This window comes from Danio rerio, chromosome 19 (genome assembly GCF_052040795.2).
Source record: "Danio rerio strain M-AB ecotype USA chromosome 19, GRCz13ab, whole genome shotgun sequence".
NCBI classification, from domain to species: domain Eukaryota; kingdom Metazoa; phylum Chordata; class Actinopteri; order Cypriniformes; family Danionidae; genus Danio; species Danio rerio.
Window position 1 is genome coordinate 50,900,185 of NC_141039.2, and position 22,316 is coordinate 50,922,500.

At 41.2% G+C, this 22,316-nt stretch overlaps 2 protein-coding genes across 19 annotated transcripts in view; one reads left to right on the forward strand and one right to left on the reverse strand.

The window, feature by feature from the left end:
- Positions 1–1,723: 1,723 nt before the first annotated feature.
- On the reverse strand, positions 1,724–10,697 carry si:ch73-359m17.2. Of its 6 annotated transcripts, none has more exons than XM_087295103.1 (7): positions 10,277–10,697; positions 7,864–7,936; positions 5,634–5,916; positions 5,018–5,151; positions 2,209–2,500; positions 1,908–2,044; positions 1,724–1,833 (listed from the first exon to the last, which is right to left on the reverse strand). In XM_087295103.1, the coding sequence occupies exons 2-7, from the start codon at positions 7,931–7,933 to the stop codon at positions 1,829–1,831; spliced, it is 921 nt and encodes a 306-aa protein (XP_087151229.1). In that variant the 5' UTR covers positions 7,934–7,936; positions 10,277–10,697; the 3' UTR covers positions 1,724–1,828.
- topaz1 (testis and ovary specific TOPAZ 1) overlaps positions 9,262–22,316 on the forward strand; it is a 17,605-nt gene continuing 4,550 nt past the window's right edge. For 4 of the 13 annotated variants that reach the window (XR_015517227.1, XM_087296048.1, XM_087296047.1 and 1 more), the window contains exons 1-14: positions 9,347–10,244; positions 13,319–15,275; positions 16,587–16,645; positions 17,423–17,484; positions 18,052–18,166; positions 18,250–18,302; positions 18,400–18,489; positions 19,060–19,123; positions 19,894–20,045; positions 20,513–20,605; positions 20,681–20,796; positions 21,300–21,366; positions 21,492–21,663; positions 22,025–22,122. Coding sequence is in view for 11 of the 13 variants with exons in the window: in XM_087296048.1 (XP_087152174.1) it covers positions 9,653–10,244; positions 13,319–15,275; positions 16,587–16,645; positions 17,423–17,484; positions 18,052–18,166; positions 18,250–18,302; positions 18,400–18,489; positions 19,060–19,123; positions 19,894–20,045; positions 20,513–20,605; positions 20,681–20,796; positions 21,300–21,366; positions 21,492–21,663; positions 22,025–22,122 (3,690 nt within the window). In the remaining 2 variants the exon portion in view is untranslated. The other 9 variants (XM_087296051.1, XM_087296054.1, XM_087296055.1 and 6 more) reach the window with 6 other exon arrangements.

The following is a 22,316-nucleotide window of genomic DNA, read 5'->3' on the forward strand; positions in this document are numbered from 1 at the left end:
TTGTCCAGGCCTGGAAAATGCTTTTTCCAAATTTCATGACTTTTCCAGGTTTTCCCGAACCGTATGAACCCTGCATATACTGCATTAGATATTACAATGTAAAGTAATATTTCATTTTTTTTTAAATATTAAAAATATTTAATGATAATTTACTTAAATAAATATATCTGGAAATTAGCCGTGGCAACTTTAATGTAATATAGTTTGGTTTATTTACCTTTAGCCCATGGCTCACATTGATATTTGGTTTTTGGCCCTTCAAACAAAAAGGTTTGGGCAGCCCTGCTTTAAAGAAACGCTTACAGTTAAAAGCAGAAGTGTACATCACTGAATAAAAGCCACATCACCACTTTTATAAAGTCAGCTGTTCATGTGACTAAACTGTTTCTCTTGAAGGTAAGTCAGGATGATCATGTGTTTCTGTTCTGCTCAACAGCAGAATAATGAGAGAGAGAAATTTGAGGAATTGTTATAACTCTTGTTGAAAGTCAAGTTTACACACAATAAGATTATTCTGCCTCTGTAAAGCTCAGATGATGATGTCAGGGTTTTGGAGGTTTCTGATTGGCTGATTGACAACATTTGAGTTAATGTGAGGCACAACTGTAGAATAGTGTTGCAGGAAAAGCTCAAACACAACATGGGAAAATCAACAAGCCAGAATCAACAGCAAAGCCAGATTACCATTAGCTGAACGACACTGGGGAAAGACTAATGTGTGGAGAGATGTCCAGATTGAACTGTTTGGCCATAATGAGCAGTGTTACATCTGGAGGACAAACAGGAAAGCGCACAAGCCTAGAACACCATCCCAACTGTGCAGTATGGGGGCGGCAGCGTCATGTTGTGGGGCTGTTTTGCTGCAGGAGGGACTGGTCCACTTCACAGCATAGATGGCATCATGAAGACAGAACATTATGGAGAAATACTGAAGCAACATCTCAACACATCAGCCAGGACATTACAACTTGCCCACAAATGGGTCTTCCAGACAGACCATGACCCTAAACACACTGCCAAATCTGTTCAAATGTGCTTTAAGGACAACAGAGTGAATGTTTTGGAGTGGCCATCACAAAGCCCTGACCTCAATCCTATAGAGAATGTGTGGGCAGAGTTGAAAAAGCTTGTGCGAGCAAGACAGCCCACAAATCTGACTCAGTTACAGCAATTCTGCAGGAGGAATGGGCCAAAACTCCTGCAAACTACTGTGAGAAGCTTGTGAAGGAGACCCAAAACATCTGACCAAAGTTATACAGTTTAAAAGCAAAACTAAAAACATACCATGGAAATGTGTGTAAACTTCTGACTGTCTAGAAATAAATAAAATATTCTCCTTTTATTCTGGCATTTAGAAAATGTAAATCATTTAGGTAATCCTGACAGACCTGAAATAGTGAACATTTAGTGTCATTTACCATCAGACATTTAAAAATGGTTATGTTCATTTATGTTGGAGTGTATGTAGACTTCTGCTTTCAACTGTGAGTATATACTTGTATTTTCTGTGTTATGTTTGACCCCTAGTCACCATATATCAATAAGCAGCTCTATAAAGAATGTTTAAGAACTCACATTCCCTGTCGAGGAGACGAGGACAGGAGTTCATATTGAGTAAGATGCTTGATTAATGCAGGCTCTATCTCACGCTCATTACAGCAGCAGTGTTCAGTAAAGCTGTGTAGAGAGGTGTAGTCATGAATGAAGCTTGCACTGAAACAGCTCTCAGACACTCATCTTTATTACAACATTAGCAGAAACTGGAAGATTCGAGCCAAACTGAGTCTGCTGTGTATTCCTGTTTCTGTGATCCGCTTCAGCTCAGTCCTCAGTCTGACAAAGAGATCAGAACATCATTACAGCAAAACACACACACACACACACAGTTTGTCAGTGTCCTCTCTCACCTGTGAACACCTGCACTTCACACAGAGTGAGGTAAACGTTTACACCAGGCAGTACAATGTTGAGGAATCTGCCCTGAACCGGCTGGAACTCAAACGTCTCGGTGTTTCCAGCTGGAATGTGCTCGACAGTCGCAACTCTGCGCACACACACACACACACACACACACACACACACACACACACACACACACACACACACACAGAGCAGGAGAAACAGCAGTGATCGTGATTGTAGAGGGCAAATAAGCAGGAACCTGAGGTCTGGACGTCTTCATCTGTGTGTGCAGTGTGTGAGACTCACAGGTGGTTGCTGTTTCCGTTGTTCTCCAGGCTGTTCCCGATGCGGATCTCAGCTCCGTTTAACCTCTCCTCACAGCAGTCTCCTCTGTTGGTGATGCTGACACGGCGGATGCTGAACACTCTCCCTAGATCCACCCTCCACCACGGGTTGGTTTCCCCCAGAGTGTGTGAACAGGAGCCCTCCTGATACTCAGACTCAGTGCTTCCGTCCACAGCGTTCCCTGCGTCACCATCATGAGGCCAAGTGGAGGACTGAATGGCGGCGGCTCCAGCGGCAATATTCTTTGATGGACCTGCTACATTAGAACACACACACACACACACACACACACACACACACACACACACACACACACACACACACACACACACACACACACACACACACACACACACACACACACACTAATGCTATAGACTAGCTGTAGGAATATTACACAGGCCAAATACAAGCCGCCACATTCAGTGATGTTACATTCATGACTAATTACAAATCCTTTTCATGACTTAAAAATTGCATTTAAAAGGCTTTTTTCAATATAATTACTGTTTAAAAGGTCACTTAATTATTAAATACATTATGTAGCTACCCGCTGGTTATTAAAACAGTTCACAATACCAAATACTAATGTCCATCATACGTTTTATTTATTGAACATTCTGAAAACTAAAAGATAAACAAATAAACAAACCAAATGTTTCACACAAACACAATCAAAAGGACCTCAAATAAACAAATAATATATAAAACAATGTTTAGTTTGCCGTGTTGGCCTGATAACCAGCTGTAGAATAAACTGGAGCATTTAACAGGTGCTTGCATTGAGATCTCACTATGCTGAGTGACCATACAAACTCTCACAGGTTAAATCAATCAAAGAGAATCATGTGACCTCCCACTCAAGCCAACCGGAAACAACGAAATTAGTAACATAAACACATACCAATAAACATTTAAATAATGAAATACAAAACAATAAACAAAAAATACAAGCTGACCAATCAGCGTCAGCTACACATTATTTAATCATGTAAAACTATTTGAATCGGCTATAAACCTCAACACAAACAACAGAAATTAAACTTTTAATTCTTTTCATTGGAATCAATCATGCATGGCCTTTATTTCCCAGTACTGGGTTGCAGCTGGAAGGGCATCTACTGTGTAAAATATTATATGCTGGAATAGTTGGCGGTTCATTCCACTGTGGCAACCCCTGATGAATAAAGGGATTAAACTGAAAGAAAATGAATGAATGGCCTTTAGCTTTATTAAAGAAATTAAAAACGTTTAACTAATGTAAGCCCCTCTGAGAGACCCTGGCTAAACTTACAATCTATTCACAAAACAATATGCAAATTCTCTTAAATGATAGATTAAATATCAAGGTTTTATACTGCATTACATTTACATTTATTACAAATTAAACATTTTATCAACACTGCATCCGGAAAGTACTGACAGCACTTCAGTTTCTCCACATGTGTTTATGTTACAGTCTTATTCCACAATGGAGTAAATTGATTTCCTCAACATTCTACACACAATCCCCCATAATGACCATGTGGTGAAAGAGTTTTTGAACTTGTTGCAGATTTATTAAGAATAAAACATCTGTAAAATCAGATGTACATCAGTATTCCTTTGCTCAACACTCTGTTAATGCCCCTTTGGCAGCTATTACATCCTCGAGTCTTTCTGAATATGATGCACGAGCTCTGCACACCTGTCTTTGGGGATTTCTGCTCTTTGCAGGTTCTCTCAAGCTCTATCAGGTTGGATGGGAAGTGACGGTGTACAGCCATTTTCAGATCTCTCCAGAGATGTTCAATAGGATTTAGGTCTGGGCTCTGGCTGAGCCACTCAAGGACATTCCCAGAGTTGTTGCTGTGCCGCTCCATTGATATTTTGGTAGTGTGCTTTGGGTCATTGTCCTGCTGTGCTAATTGGGACTTTCAGAGCAGCAGAAATGTTTCTGTCACCTTCCCCAGCCTTGTGCCTCCAGACAATCCTGTCTCAGAGCTCTACTGACAGTTCCTTTGACTTCATGCTTGGTTTGTGCTTTGTCATGCACTGTCGACCCTGGGCCCTTATATAGACAGGTGTAGCCTGATCAGATCATGTCCATCAGCTGAATTGAGCACAGCTGAACTCCAATGAAGCTGCTGGAACATCTCCAGAATGAACCTGAGCTCAGTTTACATGTGATTTATCAGCTTTTTATTCTTAATAAGTTTTCAACAATTTAAAAAACTCTCTCCACATGGTCATTATGGGGGATTGTGTGTAGAATGTTGAGGAAATCAATTAAGTTAATCCATTTTGGAATAAGGCTGTAACATAAACACGTGGAGAAACTGAAGCGCTGTCAACACTTTTCAGATGCAGTGTACAACAAAAAACAAAAGGTTTGCTCCCTAAACACCGATTCAAACAACAGCTGACTCTCTGATCAGATCAAGCTCTTCAGTGACTTCACTCTAGCCGGGTTCTGCTTTCTGTGAAGTTTTCTGCTTTATCAGCAATATTGCAAGAACAGTTTCATTAGGATCAGAAAGAGCTATAATGCCAGGTGTGTTTGCACATACAAGGAATTTGTTTTGGTGACAGAGCTTCTACAGTGCAACAGAATTACAGAGACAGACAGGACAATAAACAGATAATAAATATATAAAAAAGCAGTAAGTAGTGAATGCAAATATACAAATTAATTAGTTTTAAAGCTCAACATGTTGAAGATAAGACACTTATTTAAAGTTCTTTTATGGCTGATGCAGCAGATAATGCAGTGAAATAAGAGCCGTCTCACCTGAAAACACCTCCACTTCACACAGACTCAGAGTTTCATCATTCCCGGGCAGGAAAACATTGAGGTATCGGCCCTGAATCGGCTGAAACTCGAACGTCTGAGAGCCTTTAATAGCATCCAGAAGAGTAGCAGCTCTGTGCACACATGCAAACACACACACACACACACACACACATATACAGATGCACACACACAGGGAGAAACATGAGGACACACACATTATATGATTGATCTACATGACACTAGAAGCAGCACACTTCAGGAAATCTGTAAAAGCTGCATAATGTCTGCGTGCGCATCATTATCACATCATACAAGTGTTTATTACAGCAGTGCCCCAACTCAGTCCTGGAGGGCCGGTGTCCTGCAGATTTAGCTCCAGCTTGCCTCAACACACCTGCACGGATGTTTCTAGAAGTCTAGTAAGAGCTGTATTAGCTAGCCCAGGTGTGTGAATGGGGTTGGAACTAAACTTTGCAGGACACCGACTCTCCAGGAGTTTGGGCACCCCTGCTTTATTACAACAACAAGCAAATCAGTGGTGAATAATCAAACTGCTGGCGGTGTGTGTGTGTGTGTGTGTGTGTGTGTGTGTGTGTGTGTGGATAACTCCTACAGCTGGTTGTTGTTTCCGTTGTTCTCCAGGCTGTCCCCGATGCGGATCTGCGCTCCACGTATGCGCTCCTCACAGCAGTCTCCTCTGTTGGTGATGGTGACTTTGTTGACGCTGGACACTCCACCCAGATCCACCCTCCACCAGGGGTTAAACTCACGGCTGGTGTGTGTGCAGGAGCCCTTACGGTAGTCTGCTTCTGTGTTTCCGTCCACTGCGTGCTCAGCGTTTCCATTGGGGTCTCCAGTGGACGACTGCACCGCTGCGGCGCCCAGAGCCAGATTAGCTGAACACACACACACACACACACACACACACACACACACACACACGCACACACACGCTCATGGTTACGACCCGCTCATTTGAGTTACAACGTAAAAGAAAGAACATTTATTGGAAACAAAACTAATATAATGGCGTCACAGTGGCGCAGTGGGTAGCCTCACAGTAAGAAGGTCGCTGGTTTGAGTCTCGGCTGGGTCAGTTGGTGTTTCTGTGTGGAGTTTGCATGTTCTCCCCGTGTTGGTGTGGGTTTCCTCCGGGTGCTCCGGTTTCCCCCACAGTCCAAACACATGCGCTATAGGGGAACTGATCAACTACACTGGCCGTAGTGTATGAGTGTGTGTGAATGAGTGTGTATGGGTGTTTCCCAATACTGGGTTGCACCCGGAAGGGCATCCACTGTGTAAAACATGCTGGAATAGTTGGCGGTTCATTCCACTGTGGCAACTGCTGATAAATAAGGAACTAAGCTGAAGGAAAATTAATCAACCAGATTGTATGTTTTGACATCAGGACTCTTAGGTAACAACACACTGACCAAGCTTAGCTGACACACTTATATACACATTTAACCAATTAATTATAAAGTTATACCGTTTGGAAGAGTCAAGGTAAAAGAAAAGATATCCTAAGATGCCATTTTAAATTGTAAGAAGTATCTGTTTTTGAAACTAATGAAGACAGCAGAAGTCTATAATTCATTTAGCCTGACATGTTCACTGTTCCAAACTATTTTAAAAGATTCTCAAAATCAAATATATTGTGCTCAAAAGAGAAAAAAGTTCATTTAAAAAGAGTGTATTTTATATGGGTGAGCACAATACCATAATACCATGATATTTTTATCTAAGATTATCATACCATCAGAATCTTATACCGGCCCATGCCTACATACTTACATAATTATCCAATTTTTGAGTGAATGTAAAGGCTTGAAAAATATATTCTACTCCCACTAGCCCTTCAGACAGGTCGGGATACTGATTTCGCTTGTGTAGAAAATTTGATTTCAGAATCTTTAGATATTTGGACCAGAAAGAGGACACAAACTCATTTTTTGCAGTGATAGTACTTTTTAAAACTTTACATTTAGTTAAAGTGTCTTTAAGGTGGTGATTTTACAGCCAAAACTCCTAAAACACACACTATTCAGACATGTTTGCCTAACCCTTAATGAACAGGTTGGTGACAGCATTTGACTTAAGTGACTAACAGTTTAGAGCAGTGCTTCTCAACCATGTTCCTGGAGGACCACCAACACTGCATGTTTTGGATGTCTCCTCTGACACACCAATAACAGGTCTTTCAGTCTCTGCTGAAGAGTTGATGATCTGAGTTTGATTTGTGTTTGGTTAAAGAGACCTGGAAATATGTAGTGCTGGTGGTACTAAAGGAACGTGGTTGAGAAACACTGGCTTAGAGAAGTAAAATGGAGCTGAAAAAAGCCAAACCAATAATAACAGGGGCAAAACTAATATAGAAAATTACATTTTGATAAGTTTAAATTAAAATTACCTAAAAGAAATCCCTGAATTTACATAATAATATATATATTTTCAATATCTGGAAGAACTTTTTAACATATTTCAGTGTTTCCATGAGCAGTGGGAGCCCTTTATATCTACAGATGCTCTCTGATGATGAAGTGCTTCTTTTATCCTCATTTGTAAATCTTTTTCTATAAAAGCATAGGTTCATGATTAAATCATTCTTTTTCGACTTAGTCCCTTTATTAATCTACAGACAATTGGGCTTTGTTTGAGGGAAACTGAAGCACCCGGAGGAAACCCACACCAACACGAGGAGAACATGCAAACTCCACACAGAAACGCCAACTGACCCTGCCGAGGCTCGAACCAGTGACCTACTGGTTGTGAGGTGAAAGTGCTACCCACTGTTCCCCCATGCAGCCCTCATGTATAAATGTGAATAATAAATGTGAACTCACCCGGCGCCACATCAGTGACACACAACCCCAAGAGCAGAGCGAGCCACAACATCACAGGTTCACCCATCATGATCTGAGACACCGTCACAACAAACATCACAGATAATTAGACATCATAAAATCACACTTAATGAAGATTATAAAACAGTGAGAAACAAACTGATGATCAAATAACTAAAATATATATTAACTACAGCTTGCTGGATTAGTCAAATGATATTGAAAATAAAGCTTCATTAATATTCATACCTGTCTGTCCTCGAGTGGTAAAGAGTGCTGATCTACATCAGCTTTATGGAAGAGTCTACAGTAAAATATATATATATATATATATAGATGCAAATGTGCACAAACATGCGGTGAAATCAGATAAATATCTCAGCAGTCACTGCTGTTTCAACACCAACAGGTCATCGAGTGTGTTCTTCTCTATTTAACAGTTCATCTCAGATGGCCAGAGATATAGGAGATACAGAAGTTCACTTGTGTCATAGCAGCAGCAGATTACCACAGAATATAAACTTGTGTGCATAATAATAATAAACTTAAGTGCTCTTCATATCATCTTTAATTAATCTGCTTAGGTTTTCATTTAAACATTTTAGATTTTAGTAAATAATGCAAACAAACAATATTTGTGTGTTGATGCACACTGCATTATTTCTATACAAAGATTTTGTCAAAACAGCATTTCAGAGATAAACTGGCAATAAGTCCAGCACATCACAGCACACAGAACACTCTTCATTTATCCATGCAGTAAATAAATAATGTGCACGAGATTAGCAGTGCTTTAAATGCTAAAACATCTCACAAAATCCCCTAATATACATTCTTACACTTTAAATAGCCACAAATGCATTGTGGAACAATTGTGCTTGCTCTCATGCACACACACAAACACTTGTTTTACTATCTTAGTGAGGACACTGCCCATGACTTCCTTCGTATTTCTGTCTGGATGAACTCTACTCATAAACAACCCTCACAGGAAAAAAGTGCATGATCATTATAAAGTAACAAAAGCCCGCTCTGGCTGATTGATACGTGTTTTAATTAGTGAAAATGTCAACACTTTATATTTCACTATATAAGTGAGGACAATTAAATTCACAAGTATACACACACACACACACACACACACTGTAAGCAATAAGTATGATGATCATATTAGTTCAGTTCTGTCAACACTGCACTGACTCTTAATGAACATGGTATAAATTAAAAAATAATCAAAAACATTGACGAGATGGAAACAGAACTGATCCTATTTGTAATATGTCATTTGTTTGTGTTTTCATGTAAAGTGAGTGCCACTTGAATGTAAACAGCACTAGTGCAGTGTGTGAATGCGCCACGCGGCGGCGGTGTGTTTCCCACTGACCGCTCGATCACGCTGAGCTCCATTGCGCATGCCTGACACGGAGATTGGACGTGGGAGTGTGTTTAATTCTATTAGTAATAAACAGTGACGCGGACAGGTATTGAGGAACAACTATTTAATCAATAGTCTCTTTATAAAACACTGGCTGTCGACGTACTATACGTCTGTTTGTATAACCGCTTGAGTTTTATTTTCATCGCGTCAGACGCACGTTTCTCCGTTCACGCGCTCGTCATCTAAGTTACTCGTCCGTTGCTTCCGTTGATGTTGTTTGATTCTCAGAATCGGTTGTGTTGAATCCATCAGTCGGTTTAGTGTCTGAAAGCTGATATTTGTGACACTGAGAAGTTTTAAGTCGTTTATTCCGCCACAGGTGCGGTTTTATCGTTCGCGCATGCGTCAGAGATGTTCCCGTGTGGCACGAGGATCAAACTGAAGCGGGACTCGTTTAAACCGGAGAATAAACCGGAGCCGAATAAACGGCGATGGACCGGATCTAACGTTAAACCCGTGTGTGCTGTGAATCCACCTGTGGACGGCGGCTCTCCGAAACCGGCAACAGCTGATCCAGGTACAGTCTCCTCCAAAGTGAGTGTTATTACCGGAGCAGATCCCGAGGCTATGCCGGCCTCCAAAAACCGGTTATCCGAACATAAACGCGAAATCTTCTGCCGGTTGCGTTTAGCGTTGTGCTTCGCCAGAAACAAACCGCGAAATGGCGGGAAGCGCGTGATTGTCGGCCCAACGGACGCGCATGCGCTCTCCGTTATAAACAGCGTCGAGTCTGGTAACGTTAATGTTTCCGTCGAACCGCCAGAACTCATTCCGCCCGCGCGACAATCGGTAAAACACGGCGCTCAGAACACACTCTCGCGGCCGACCGTGCCTCGGCGGGAAAAGGGAACACAGAGGAGACTGTTTGCCGGTGAGGCGAAGACCGCCATCAGGACGGAAGCGCGCAGAAGTCGCGCGAGTTTAACCGGAAGGACAAGTGCAAGTAAGAGACACATTTGAGCAACACACCTTTACCTGCTGTTTAATTGACTGAGGTAAACAAACACTGACTGTCACTGCAGACAGAGAGAGAGTTCACATCTGATAAAATATCCATTCACAGAAGTGATCTCTCGTGTTTTCCCGCCCTCCTGCTGTCAGATGATAATGCCGATCAGTGTTTAATAATCAATAGACGGATATACTGATGGAGATCATCCACTGAGCTGAATATCAGCTGCTTTCGTCATCGATAAAGAATTTTTATTTTATTTCTGACCTGCTCACTATTGTAAGTTTGTTTTCTTCTCAATTAATAGACCTGAATTTCAATTAACCTATTTACAGACTTAGAATGAAGGTCAGAATCGTAAATGTGAGTTTGGGAGTTTGTAGACTTGCGGTGATGCACCCGCAGCTATGACTATTGTTCAAGAAACTGCAGGTTTGCCAAAGGAAAACACTCATATTAATGTGGAATGGCATGAGGGAGAGTGAACCATGAGGAAGACTCCGCCTAGCTTACTGTATTTGATTTAAAGAGACAGTTCACCAGTAAATAAATAACCCAAATGTTCTACACCTGTTCAAGTTTCTTCAATTTCATTTCTTACTTAACATTTTTTGTCTTGTTTCTAGTCCAAATGTCTACATGTCAGAGTGAAAACAAGATTATTTCACGACCTCACTGTAGATAATTTCCTTAATTTATTCAATCATTCATTTTCTTGTCGGCTTAGTCTCTTTATTATTCAGTGGAATAAACCACCAACGTATCCAGCATATGTATTACTCAGCTAATGCCCTTCCAGCTGCAACACTTCACTAGGAAACACCCATACATACTTATTCACACACACACTCGTACACTAATTCCAGTTAGGGATGCAACAATTAACTGGTTTCACTATTAACCGTGATTTGATTCGTCACGGTTAATTAATCGTAACGGCTTCTCAACACCGCATTTCTGTACAGAAAAAAACTGCAGCAACTAAACAAAGTTATACCAACTGTGGACTAGTTTGTACACCAAGACTAATAACCACACACACTGGACTAACTATGACGGGGGATATTAACTAAGGTCAAGCTCATCCAGGTTCGTTATTTCCAATGGAGGGACACGCACGCAACGCAACACACTCGCGCTTTTCAGGTGCACCTAGTTGAGATGACGGGGCTTTTGTGCCTGCAGGAACTGCAATAGCTAACGGTTTGAGGAAGATGCAATGGGAAGTACACAGGTTTGCAAACCCAGTTAAAGTTACAAATAATGGCGCTGGTGAAAGCAATCATGTGGCGAATGCCAGAAGCAGTGCGTCTGCACGAGGCGTGAGAGTCATTACAGCAGCCGTGGTGTGATAATTTTGCCACTGGGTCTACTTTTGCCGGTGCATTAATAATGACCAAAAACACATTGAATAAATGAGTCCGTAATATCCACTGACTTTTCTATAATTACTCAAATAAACTTAAACAATTAAAACAGCGACAAATATTTAGTTGGGCCGAAACTACAAAACGAAATTTAAAACGATTTTAAACTAGTTTTAAATTAGTGGAGTTTTGAAATCATTGAATGCAAATATTCGTGAAAACTGATTATTTCTAGACTATAATCATACAACCAAAATTTAAAACCCTTGCATCCCTACAGGCAGTGTAGTTGATCAGTTCCCCTATAGCGCATGTGCTTGGAAACCCACACCAACACGGGAAGATAGTTTCCTTAAAACAAGCAAACAAAGCTCTTAGTTTTTACTTTTGTCTTCTGAAAACGAAATCTAAATATAATATTGTTTCTTGGTTTAAGAACTTTTTTTGATATTTGGACGGTAAACAAGACAAAGTAAGAAAATCTTTTTTTTTGCATTGTGTTTATTCAATGTTTGTACCTGAATAGTGTTAGTCCTCTGAAAACCATCAAATAGAGCTGTTCAACCTGTCTTGTGAAACTAGACAAAAACTAAATATCGCAATATCAGATTTTAACAATATTGTGCATGCAGCCCTACTATTATTAAACTCTTAAGGCCCAAGGTGTTTTTTATACATGCACTTTTTATTTCTCTTTGCTTTTTGGGTTTATTGAAACCTGATTGGAATAAAACCTGAGTATCATATTTTGAAATGATGTACTTTTGGAGAAATATGATGTCCATATATCTGGACTCGTAGTCCGAATTTACATAAAACACTTTATCCCGCCTGTTTCTTAATGAATATATAACATATACATGTTTTTTTGAACTTGCTTTGACTGTCGGAGATTAAAAACAAAATTTTTGCCCATTTTGGACAGTGAAAAATAGCGTTTGGGACACTTCATATGCTGTAAAACAGTTGCAGGATGACACTGCTTAAGAGCTAAAATGTGCTGTCCACATATGTGGCCGCTAAAGCTCGGGGAGGTTAACGTCAATGTTTTTTTGTTTTTTTTAACATTGTTCACAATATCTAGTTTTGTAAAGGAAGTTGAATATTTAGAACCACTTATGTGTTAATAAATGATGGGAAAATGTAAATATTTGGTTGAATTGTGCCTTAAACATCTAAGAATGGCCATTAGTATAAATTAGTTCTCAAAAATTAAGAATAAAACTCATAGAACCACAGTTTAGAACCGCGTGAGTGTGACTAAATGATGAGAATATTTAATTTTTTGTGTGAACTGCCCCTTTAATGCAGATGTTGTTCATAAGTGTTTAGAACCACTTAAGGGTTAATAAATGATGGGAAAATGAGTGAACTGCGCCTTTAACACCTAAGAATGGCCATCAGCTGATTCTCAAGATGTGAAAATAAAACTCATGCCCCTTGAGTGTGGAGATTTGTATTTTAATGTGAACGCTCCATTTAACAGGCTAATATGCATAAAAAAATTCAGAATATAAAAATGAAAATTCAGAATAAACTAAAGCACTTAGTTTGAAAGCACTCGAGTGTGGGGAAATGAGTTTTTATTTTAGTGTAATCTGCCTCTTTAATGCAGACATCACTGAGCTAGTAGCTGTGAGGATCCTCATATTAATTAGCATTTTTGCTTTCACCCTTTTTTCTTGTCTCTGATTTCAGATTTCAGTTCAAAAGTTGAGCTGAGACGGCTTAGGTCAGAGGAAAGGTCGAGGAAGCGCTCGGTGAAAAACGCGTGCTGTGCTTTGTGTGGTGATGTAAAATACAATCCTCCTCCTCCTCCCTCTAGTAAGAATCTGGTCCGTTTACTCAATCCCAGACCCAGAGCTGGCCGCCCCAGCCTGAGCGCAGAAAAGCAGAGAACTCCCTCAGCGTCCCGTCACGCCTCAGCACTCGAGAAAAACCCCACGGTGAAGCTCTGCGATGTCGGCCGAGTGTTTCGCATAGCCTCACGTGATTTCTCCTGTGTCCTGCCAGCGGTGCTAAAACAAACGGCGAGCAGGAGAGCGCAGCAGCAGTGCTTGCAGACAGAGTTCGGTGTTCTCACGCATCCTCATCCGCACAGCATCAGGAAACGTAGACGCTCCAGGAAACTTTCCACCGCAACCAAACATAGCTGTGCTTCTCTCTCATCAGGTGATGCTCCGTGTGGCGGCGCGCACATCTCTGAAGGATCGCTCGAGGAATCGGACGCTTGTCTGGTAGAGGATCCGGAGACGATGAGACTGTCGGAGAGTCCAGATACTGTCGCTCCAGCATGTGCTAATAACTGTCCAGAGAAACAGAAACACTGTCCAGTGAACCACATATCTGGAAACACATCCAGCCCTGAGCGCCGTGTGCCACCTCTAGTGCTCAGAAGAGTGTCGGTCAACGGCTTCGGCTTCAGAAGTGAAGATGATGACCGTGAGAGCGGTCCTGATGAGGATGGCAGAAACCAGGATTCAGATGCAGAGTCTGCGAATGCACCAGAGAGTTTCTCCTGCCAGCGAACGCAAGCATACATTTTCATTCCCAAATCATCATGCGCTCGCACTTGCAAACCGTGGCCCTTTCCTAGAACGGGTCCTCCTGAGGAGCTCAGATCACCCAGAAATGGAGCTCGCTGGATAATCACCGCCACATTCACAAACACAGCTCAGGATGATGAAGAGAAAAACGAGCGTTCTGAAGCAGCGGAGGAGGTTTACTCTCGGAAAAGTCATGCAGACACTCCATGTAGATTAATAAGTGGAGATATTCCTGATGTGCTGAATCAGCAGAGCTCGGTGTTGTGTGAAAATACGTCCACTTGTGTGCTAAAAAGGACTTCAGGATTCTCTGTGACTGCTATTTCAGAACATGCAGAGCTAAACCAGAGTCAGGAACACAGCACTGAACAGGTCAACAGCTGCAAACTCGACGGCTGTGGCTTTGAGGCGTCATTAGAAGCAAACGGTCTTCTTAGACATCATTCCCTGCTTGATCATGAAGATCACCCTGATGCTCCTGGCGTTTGGGAACCAGCTGATCATTTGGTTGGAGATTCCAAATGTGCTAAATTCAGCATCCTCCCTATTTCACAGTTTGAGGATCAGAGCAGAAAAGCTGATGAAGGAGCGGTTTATAACCCAGCATTGCTCTCGCAGATGTGTATTAAAGTGGGAGTGCTGAAAGCTCAGGACAGCTCATCAGTGGATCAGACTGAAGGAGAATCTGCCGCTCATTCACACAGCAGTAATCCTGAAGGAGAAGTGAAGCCAGCGTCTGACGGACAAACACACACAGACATGTCCTCTGAGGAGGAAAACCAAGATGCTGGAGGTGTTTCTGCACCATCTTCATCTTCATCTGATGATGATGATGATGATGATGGGGTGTGTTCGATGAATACTAATAATAATAATAATACACAAGCTTGTTCTCAGTCTCATAGAGTTGAAGAGAGCTTTCTGGATGTTTCTCGAGCGTATGAAGAAGACGTCCTGGTGCTGGATGTGATTCAGGATGATCCAGAGCTGTTCGGGACTGTGGTTTCTGAAGCCAAGACTCAACAGGACGCACCAACCAAGAATCAAGACACTCTGACAAAAATGGAGGATCAACACTGTGAGGTCATCTGGGAGCAACACACTGAGGGGTACTTTCATATTTCATCATAATATCAGAATATGCTTTGAACTGTGCAGGTTATTATTTCAGTTTTGACTAAATCTCGACTGAAACATGGTGAGAGGGCGGGGCATAGAGTAGCTCCTCCCCTTTTAGTTTTCCTCAGTTCAGCCAGTGGGAGTGTTTAAGCTCAAGTGAAAAGCTAATGAGGAAAAAGGGGGCGGGGCATCTCCGACACTAGAAAGCATTTAATTGGTCAGAAGATTTGATGAGAAACTAAAGTATGAGACGACGGCAAAAAATGATTTATCTTACAAACCTTCTGATATTATTATAAAAAAACATTTATTTTAATAAAAATCATAGAGGCGACACTGTGGCTCAGTGGTTAGCACTGTGGTTTCACAGCAAGAAGGTCACTGGTTTGAGCCTCGGCTGGGTCAGTTGGTGTTTCTGTGTGGAGTTTGCATGTTCTCCCCGTGTTGGCGTGGGTTTCCTCCGGGTGCTCCAGTTTCCCCCACAGTCCAAACACATGCACTATAGGGGAACTGATCAACTAAACTGGCTGTAGTGTATGAGTGTGTATGGGTGTTTCCCAGTACTGGGTTGCAGCTAGAAGGGCATCTGCTGTGTAAAAGTTACGCTGGATGATTTAGCGGTTCATTCCGCTGTGGTGACCCCTGATAAATAACTCATGTTTGCATCTAAAGTGCAGCACAGTATTTAGGAGTATTTTGTTTTAAGCGCCTCCATGGTAATGTCGAATAAAACAGTTGTCATGCCAACGTGCTACCGTAAACTGTAAAGTCTAGAGCAGATACGCAGCCGGTCTGAAGCGTGATATGCACATTATTATAGCAGCATTTTTTTATGGCACTGTATAACAATAATTCATATTTTTACAGTGCTGTGACGGTCGTGTGGGGTGGGGGTAGTCGTTAATAAAATACAATAAATGGGAAATTTTATAAATATTATAAATAATTCTTGTAAACTTTCAGCAACAACCCCTGTAAACAGAAGCTGCAACACTAGCCCCACCCCTGAGTTCTTCTTATTGGTCCACTGCTGTGTTAGTGATATTGAGTGACGCTGTGTATGGAAGTGTGAATTATTTCAACTTGTCACGACATCTTAAAAAGACAGCGCTCATGTGTGAGGTGCTACGAGAGATGCAAGATCAACACTGACCCACATTTGCCAAGTGTGCTTTTGCATAGAAAAACAATGAAGAGTAGAGTAGTGCATTTGAATGGAGAAACATGCTCAGTGAATGGCCAGAGATGCATTTAATTTCTGATTTTTACTGAATGTTGTTGTTTTTTTGTTTCTTTTAAAGCACCAGCAAAGTGGCTGAAGATGTCCAGACGGATCATCTGAGTGACAGTGGTTCAAAAGGTGTGTGAACGGTGAATTACTTATTTAAATATACAGTTAATGTCAGAATTATTAACCCTAACCCCTGGATTATTCGCCCCCTGTTTATTTTTCCCCCAATTTCTGTTTAACACCGATTTCACCAGCACATTTCTAATCATAATAGTGTTAATAACTCATCTCTAATAACTGATTTATTTTCTCTTTGTCATGATGACAGTAAATAATATTGACTAGATATTCTTCAAGACATTTACATTATATTTACATTTCAGTCATTTAGCAAACACTTTTATCCAAAGCGGCTTGCAAATGAGGACAAGGAAGCAATTTACATGTGCTCTTTTACACTTCTATACAGCTTAAAGTGACATTTAAAGGCTTAACTAGGTTAATTAGGGTAACTAGGCAGGTTAGGGTAATTAGGCAAGTCATTGTATGACGATGGTTTGTTATGAAGACTCGATAAAAATATAGCTGAAAGGGGCTAATAATATTGACCTTAAATGGTTTATAAAAAATAAAAAAAACTGCTTTTATTCTAGCCGAAATAAAACTAATAAGACTTTCTCCATAAGAACAAATATTATCAGACATACTGTGAACATTTGCTCAATCTGTTCAACATCATTTGGGAAATATTTAAAGAAGAAAACAAAATTCAAAGGGGGGGGTGAATAATTCTGACTTCAACTGTACAATTATCTACCGTGGATATTCAGCTGTATTCCTCTCCTACTGTCAGGGTCTTAGAGGAATTATGTTTATTTTAAAAACTGATTTGTTTTTGTTTTACAGTAAATGAGATGCAGGTTTGCAGATCTCAGCCTGTCCAGAGTCTGAACACTGTAAAGTCTGAGGTCAGTTCACATATCTTCATAACCATTCATTTCCTTCAGCTTAGCCCATTTATTCATCAGGGGTCCCCACAGCGGAATGAAGCACTAGCATATGTTTTACACAGCGGATGCACTTCCAGTCACAACCCAGTACTGGGAAACACCCATACACACACACACACACACACACTATGGCCAGTTAAGTTGATCAGTTCCCCTATAGTGCATGTGTTTGGACTGTGGGGGAAACCGGAGCACCCAGAGGAAACCCACACCAACACGGGGAGAACATGCAAACTCCACACAGAAACACCAACTGACCCAGCCGAGACTCAAACCAGAGACCTTCTTGCTGTGAGGTCACAGTGCTAATCACTGCAGCACCGTGCCACCCTCTTCATAACATAAATATAAAGCCAGAGCAGAACACCTGTGCATCTCACAGCTACTTCCTGTATGAATCTTATTTTGTGTCAGCGATTTACAGATTCATTCATAAAGATGAATGAATGAATCAGCTGTTTTGAGCAACCAGTTTAAAGGAGTGATTGAGTGAATGTGAACACAGCACTTCTCCTCCTCTTCTAGAATGCTGGAATAGACTGTAACAACAACCAGCCGAGCAGAGACTCCAGCAATCTGAACAGTATTTCAGTAATAAGCAGCAGAGCGCCGAGACCCGTGACGGACTCCTGCTTCAGCGGTACGTCAGCACAGTGTGAGATCAGTGTTTGTACTGTTTGGTCTGAGTAATGAATCTAAAGCTGATTGTGTTTGATGATGCAGGTCGTGAAGTGACGGCTAAAGAGCCGCCTGCTCTGAGAACTCCACACATCAGTGTGAGTGAGAGGGAAATTAAGATGACAGATTTTCTCCACAAACAGCTCATATCTAGTGTGTGTGTGTGTGTGTGTGTGTGTGTGTGTGTTTTTACAGTATTGTAGGTTCTACTTCAGCGATCACAGCACCTGCCTGCGGAGTGGTGTGTGTAGGTTCCTGCATGTGCCGAGAGATGGAGATGAGACGGTGTGTGTGTGTGTGTGTGTTTGCTCAGTGTTGTTACTAGAGATGCAACAATAGTATGATATGTTTATAAAGTTTTGTTAACTAAAGATATAATAAAAAACACTGAATGCAATATGGCAAATACTGAAATAAACTGCTTTTCAGGTTTCTCATGTCTAACCGCAGATTTCAGTTACATAAACTGACCAGTCCCTGACGATATAACGATAACTGTAAAATAAATATACGATAACTGTATAAATAAAATAAAGGTTAACCATTATATAGTTATTCCGTCAAGAACAGAGATTTCATTCTCTCCTGCTGTTTGATTAATATTAAACTCAGACTGCAGGATGAGCTGTTTTAACTTTAAGATGCAGCACAATGAGAAAGCTACAGACAACATGTTTCTAATGATCATCATTTAAGTTTTAATGCAAATAAATGCATCCATCATACTGAATGCTTCAATAATGTACAGAGTATTGCAGCATCCCTAGTGTTTGCATCCTTCAGTGTGTGTGTGTGTGTGTGTGTGTGTGTGTGTGTGTGTGTGTGTGTGTTCACTGGACTGTTTTTCTGCTTCAGTTCTGTATGGAAATGGTGAAGAAGTTCTGTCATGCTGGAAAAGTGGTTCTTATTCTGCGGGCAGGTAACACAGCTTTATTAAACACGTACACTATCAGGAAACAGTTTAAAACGGAAAGATTAAGTGTTTTATTATTATTATTATTAAAGCGTCTCTTCTGCTCATCAGGCCTGTGTTAATTTGATCTACAGCACTATTATAGTCACATTTTTGCCTGTTTAAAATAAGCATTTTTTTTAATTTGATAAAATCCAGAAGTCAACATCTGATGGATCAAATCCTTTTATCAAAATTGTCCTAAAACTATTCAACAATTGTCTCATGATGATGAACCGCCGACTATTCCAGCATATGTTTTACACAGCAGATGATTAATTACAAGTTAAACGTATACAATTCCCTATACCGCATGTGTTTGGACTGTGGGGGAAACCGGAGCACCCGGAGGAAACCCACGCCAACATGGGGAGAACATGCAAACTCCACACAGAAACACCAACTGACCCAGCCGAGACTCAAACCAGAGACCGTCTTGCTGTGAGGCCACAGTGCGACACCACTGAGCCACCATGACGCCCCATCTTATTAAATAAATATATATATAAACAAACAGTTATTTAAAATGGTAAAATATATCCTAATTGTACAGTGTTTGCTGTGCTTTGGATCAAATATTTGCAGGCTTGGTGAGCAAAAATATTTACATTGAACATCTGACTGTCCTAAAAGTTTTGACCAGTAGTGCAATTAATTTAGGGGTGAATTGTTTTGGAAAACATTGCAATCGCTGGCCTAATAATGTTTTCTGTGTGTTTGTGTGTGTGTGTGTGAAGTGGAGGTGTTTATGGGATATTACAGTCGCTGTCCCCCCAGTGGGAGCTTCAGCCAGGAGACGGTCAACTCTCTGCTCTCCATTCTCCTCAATATGGGTTTACTGAGAGAATTTTTAGCCGTCCTGAACCTGCTGCTCACACACAAGAAGCTGGTGAGTGCTGCTGGCTTCAAGACACACTTTATTTATTAGTATATTAGTATGTATACTCTATCAGCTGTTTTTGACTGTTTGGCGCTATGTAGTGTCTGAATAATGGGCAGGTTAGTGTATACTCCATCAGCTGCTTTAGACTGTTTGTCTCCATCTAGTGTCTGAATAATGGGCAGGTTAGTGTATGCTCCATCAGCTGTATCAGTTTGTCAGTTTCACATTTAATTAAATAATAAATAAACTATTGCAGCTCATAACAGTGTTTTGTCTAATTGTTCTGTTTAGTGGCCAGTAGCTGTGTAATAATCAGGATAAAGTACATATAGGATGATTGTTATCTCAGAATAAAGCCGTCTGTCTTCTACAGCAGTGCTGCGCTTCACATCAGGCTGCTGATAAACCTGTCAGGCTTTATTCTGAGATGACAACTCTGGAAAACATCCCTAACTCATGGTGTTTTCCTGCAGCCTCCTCCAGAGCTGGTGTTGGCTGTGTTTAAGTTTGCGAGTGACCGAAGACTGATCAACTTTGTGCCAGAGCTCATTCTGCTCACCTCCAAGGTAAAGCTGACGCTCAGATGCTCACATGCTGTACTGGAGATGATGATGATGATGATGATGGTGATGTGTGTGCAGATCGTGGAGTCGGGCTGTGTGTTCACTGTGGATCAGTGTGAGGTCATGCAGAGTCACCTTCACCTCATGCAGGTCCCCAGACAGCAGATGGACATCTTCATGGCTGTTAAATGCAGGTCAGGGCTGGATTAGGTCATGTTTTTATAAACCGTTTTACATGCCTTTGTTTAAAAATAATAATAATAATAATCTAACGCACTCCGGACCAACAGAAGGTGATAACAGCCTTTCATGCTGGTTCACATCAGATGCAGAGTTAAGTATTTGTGTGAGTAAACTGCATACAGGTCTAGAGGTGGATTACTGTCCTGCGGTGTGAACGACGTGCGACTCATTTGCCACAAACGTGCGGAATTTGCCTGTATGATGATAAATGAATATACTCGCACACTGCTGCCACACATCTGCACTTAAACCCCTTATAAAAGTCATTTCTGCATAATAGATGCTCATTAAACTTTCAGCCTAAAGATGTTCTGTGAATACGGCTCAGGTGCTTTCTGACATCATTCAGAACTCTCACTGTGTGTGTGTGTGTGTGTGTGTGTGTGTGTGTGTGTGTGTGTGTGTGTGTGTGTGTGTGTGTGTGTGTGTGTGTGTGTGTGTGTGTGTGTTTCAGAGCACTGGCGACGAACCCTCACACCTCTGAGCTTTCACATCTGACGCAGGCTGTTGTTAGAGTTGAGGTGAGATTACAGGCGCATGTTCATCGTGTTTCTGTACATGCACTTTCACATAAAGCTGAGCCATATGACTGTATAGCATATGGACAAAATGAAAAGTGTGTGTGTGTGTGTGTGTGTGTGTGCAGATGCTGAAGCAGCAGGAGGACTGGTCTGGGCTGGCGCTGGTCTTCTACAGTGTGTGTTCAGGTTCACACAGTAATAATGAGCTGCTGCGCTTCTGCTGCTGCGTCACCATGGCTCTGCTCAAGGAGCCCAAAGACAAACACACTGTTCCCTACGAGCTGTTCGCTGACGCAGGTATACATGTAGAAATAAATGAGCCATTTTCAGCAGCCACTGCCTAAAATCTGCCTTGTGGAAATATGCAGCTCTATAAATCTGCTGTCATTTAATCAAGGTAATGTGTTCTTCATCAAGAAAATGATTTAAAAATGACCTCACTAGCCCGTGTTGAACTGCAGTGCGGGTGTACTTCTTTTTGCAAATACTTTATATAGTTTTTTTTCAACCATTTTATAAGTATTATACTGTTTTTAAGTGTCCAAACTTATTAAAAATGCCCAATAACTGCTAAATAATTAACACTAATCTTGCTTAATCTCTGGATTAAATAGTGACGGACTCTTCAAAATAATCAGCGCTGAATGTTTTCTGTCAGTTTGTCAGCGAGAGCCGTCTGATGAGGTGAAGAGCATTCTGGGCCGGATTGGAGTGTCTCTGATCTTCAGGTACCACAGGACCCGAGAGTGGAGTAAGGTGAGAGTGTGTGGGAGAGCGCTGATATCACTGGGGTTGGGTGATACTCTAAATACTCACATGGCCATATGAGTGAGGCTCAAGCACAAATGAAGAGCCAATGAGGCATGTCAGATACTAGAGAGCATTAGATTGGTCAGAAGATTTGATGAGAAATATAAAGAATAGAAGTGATGGCAAAAAAAATCATTGAT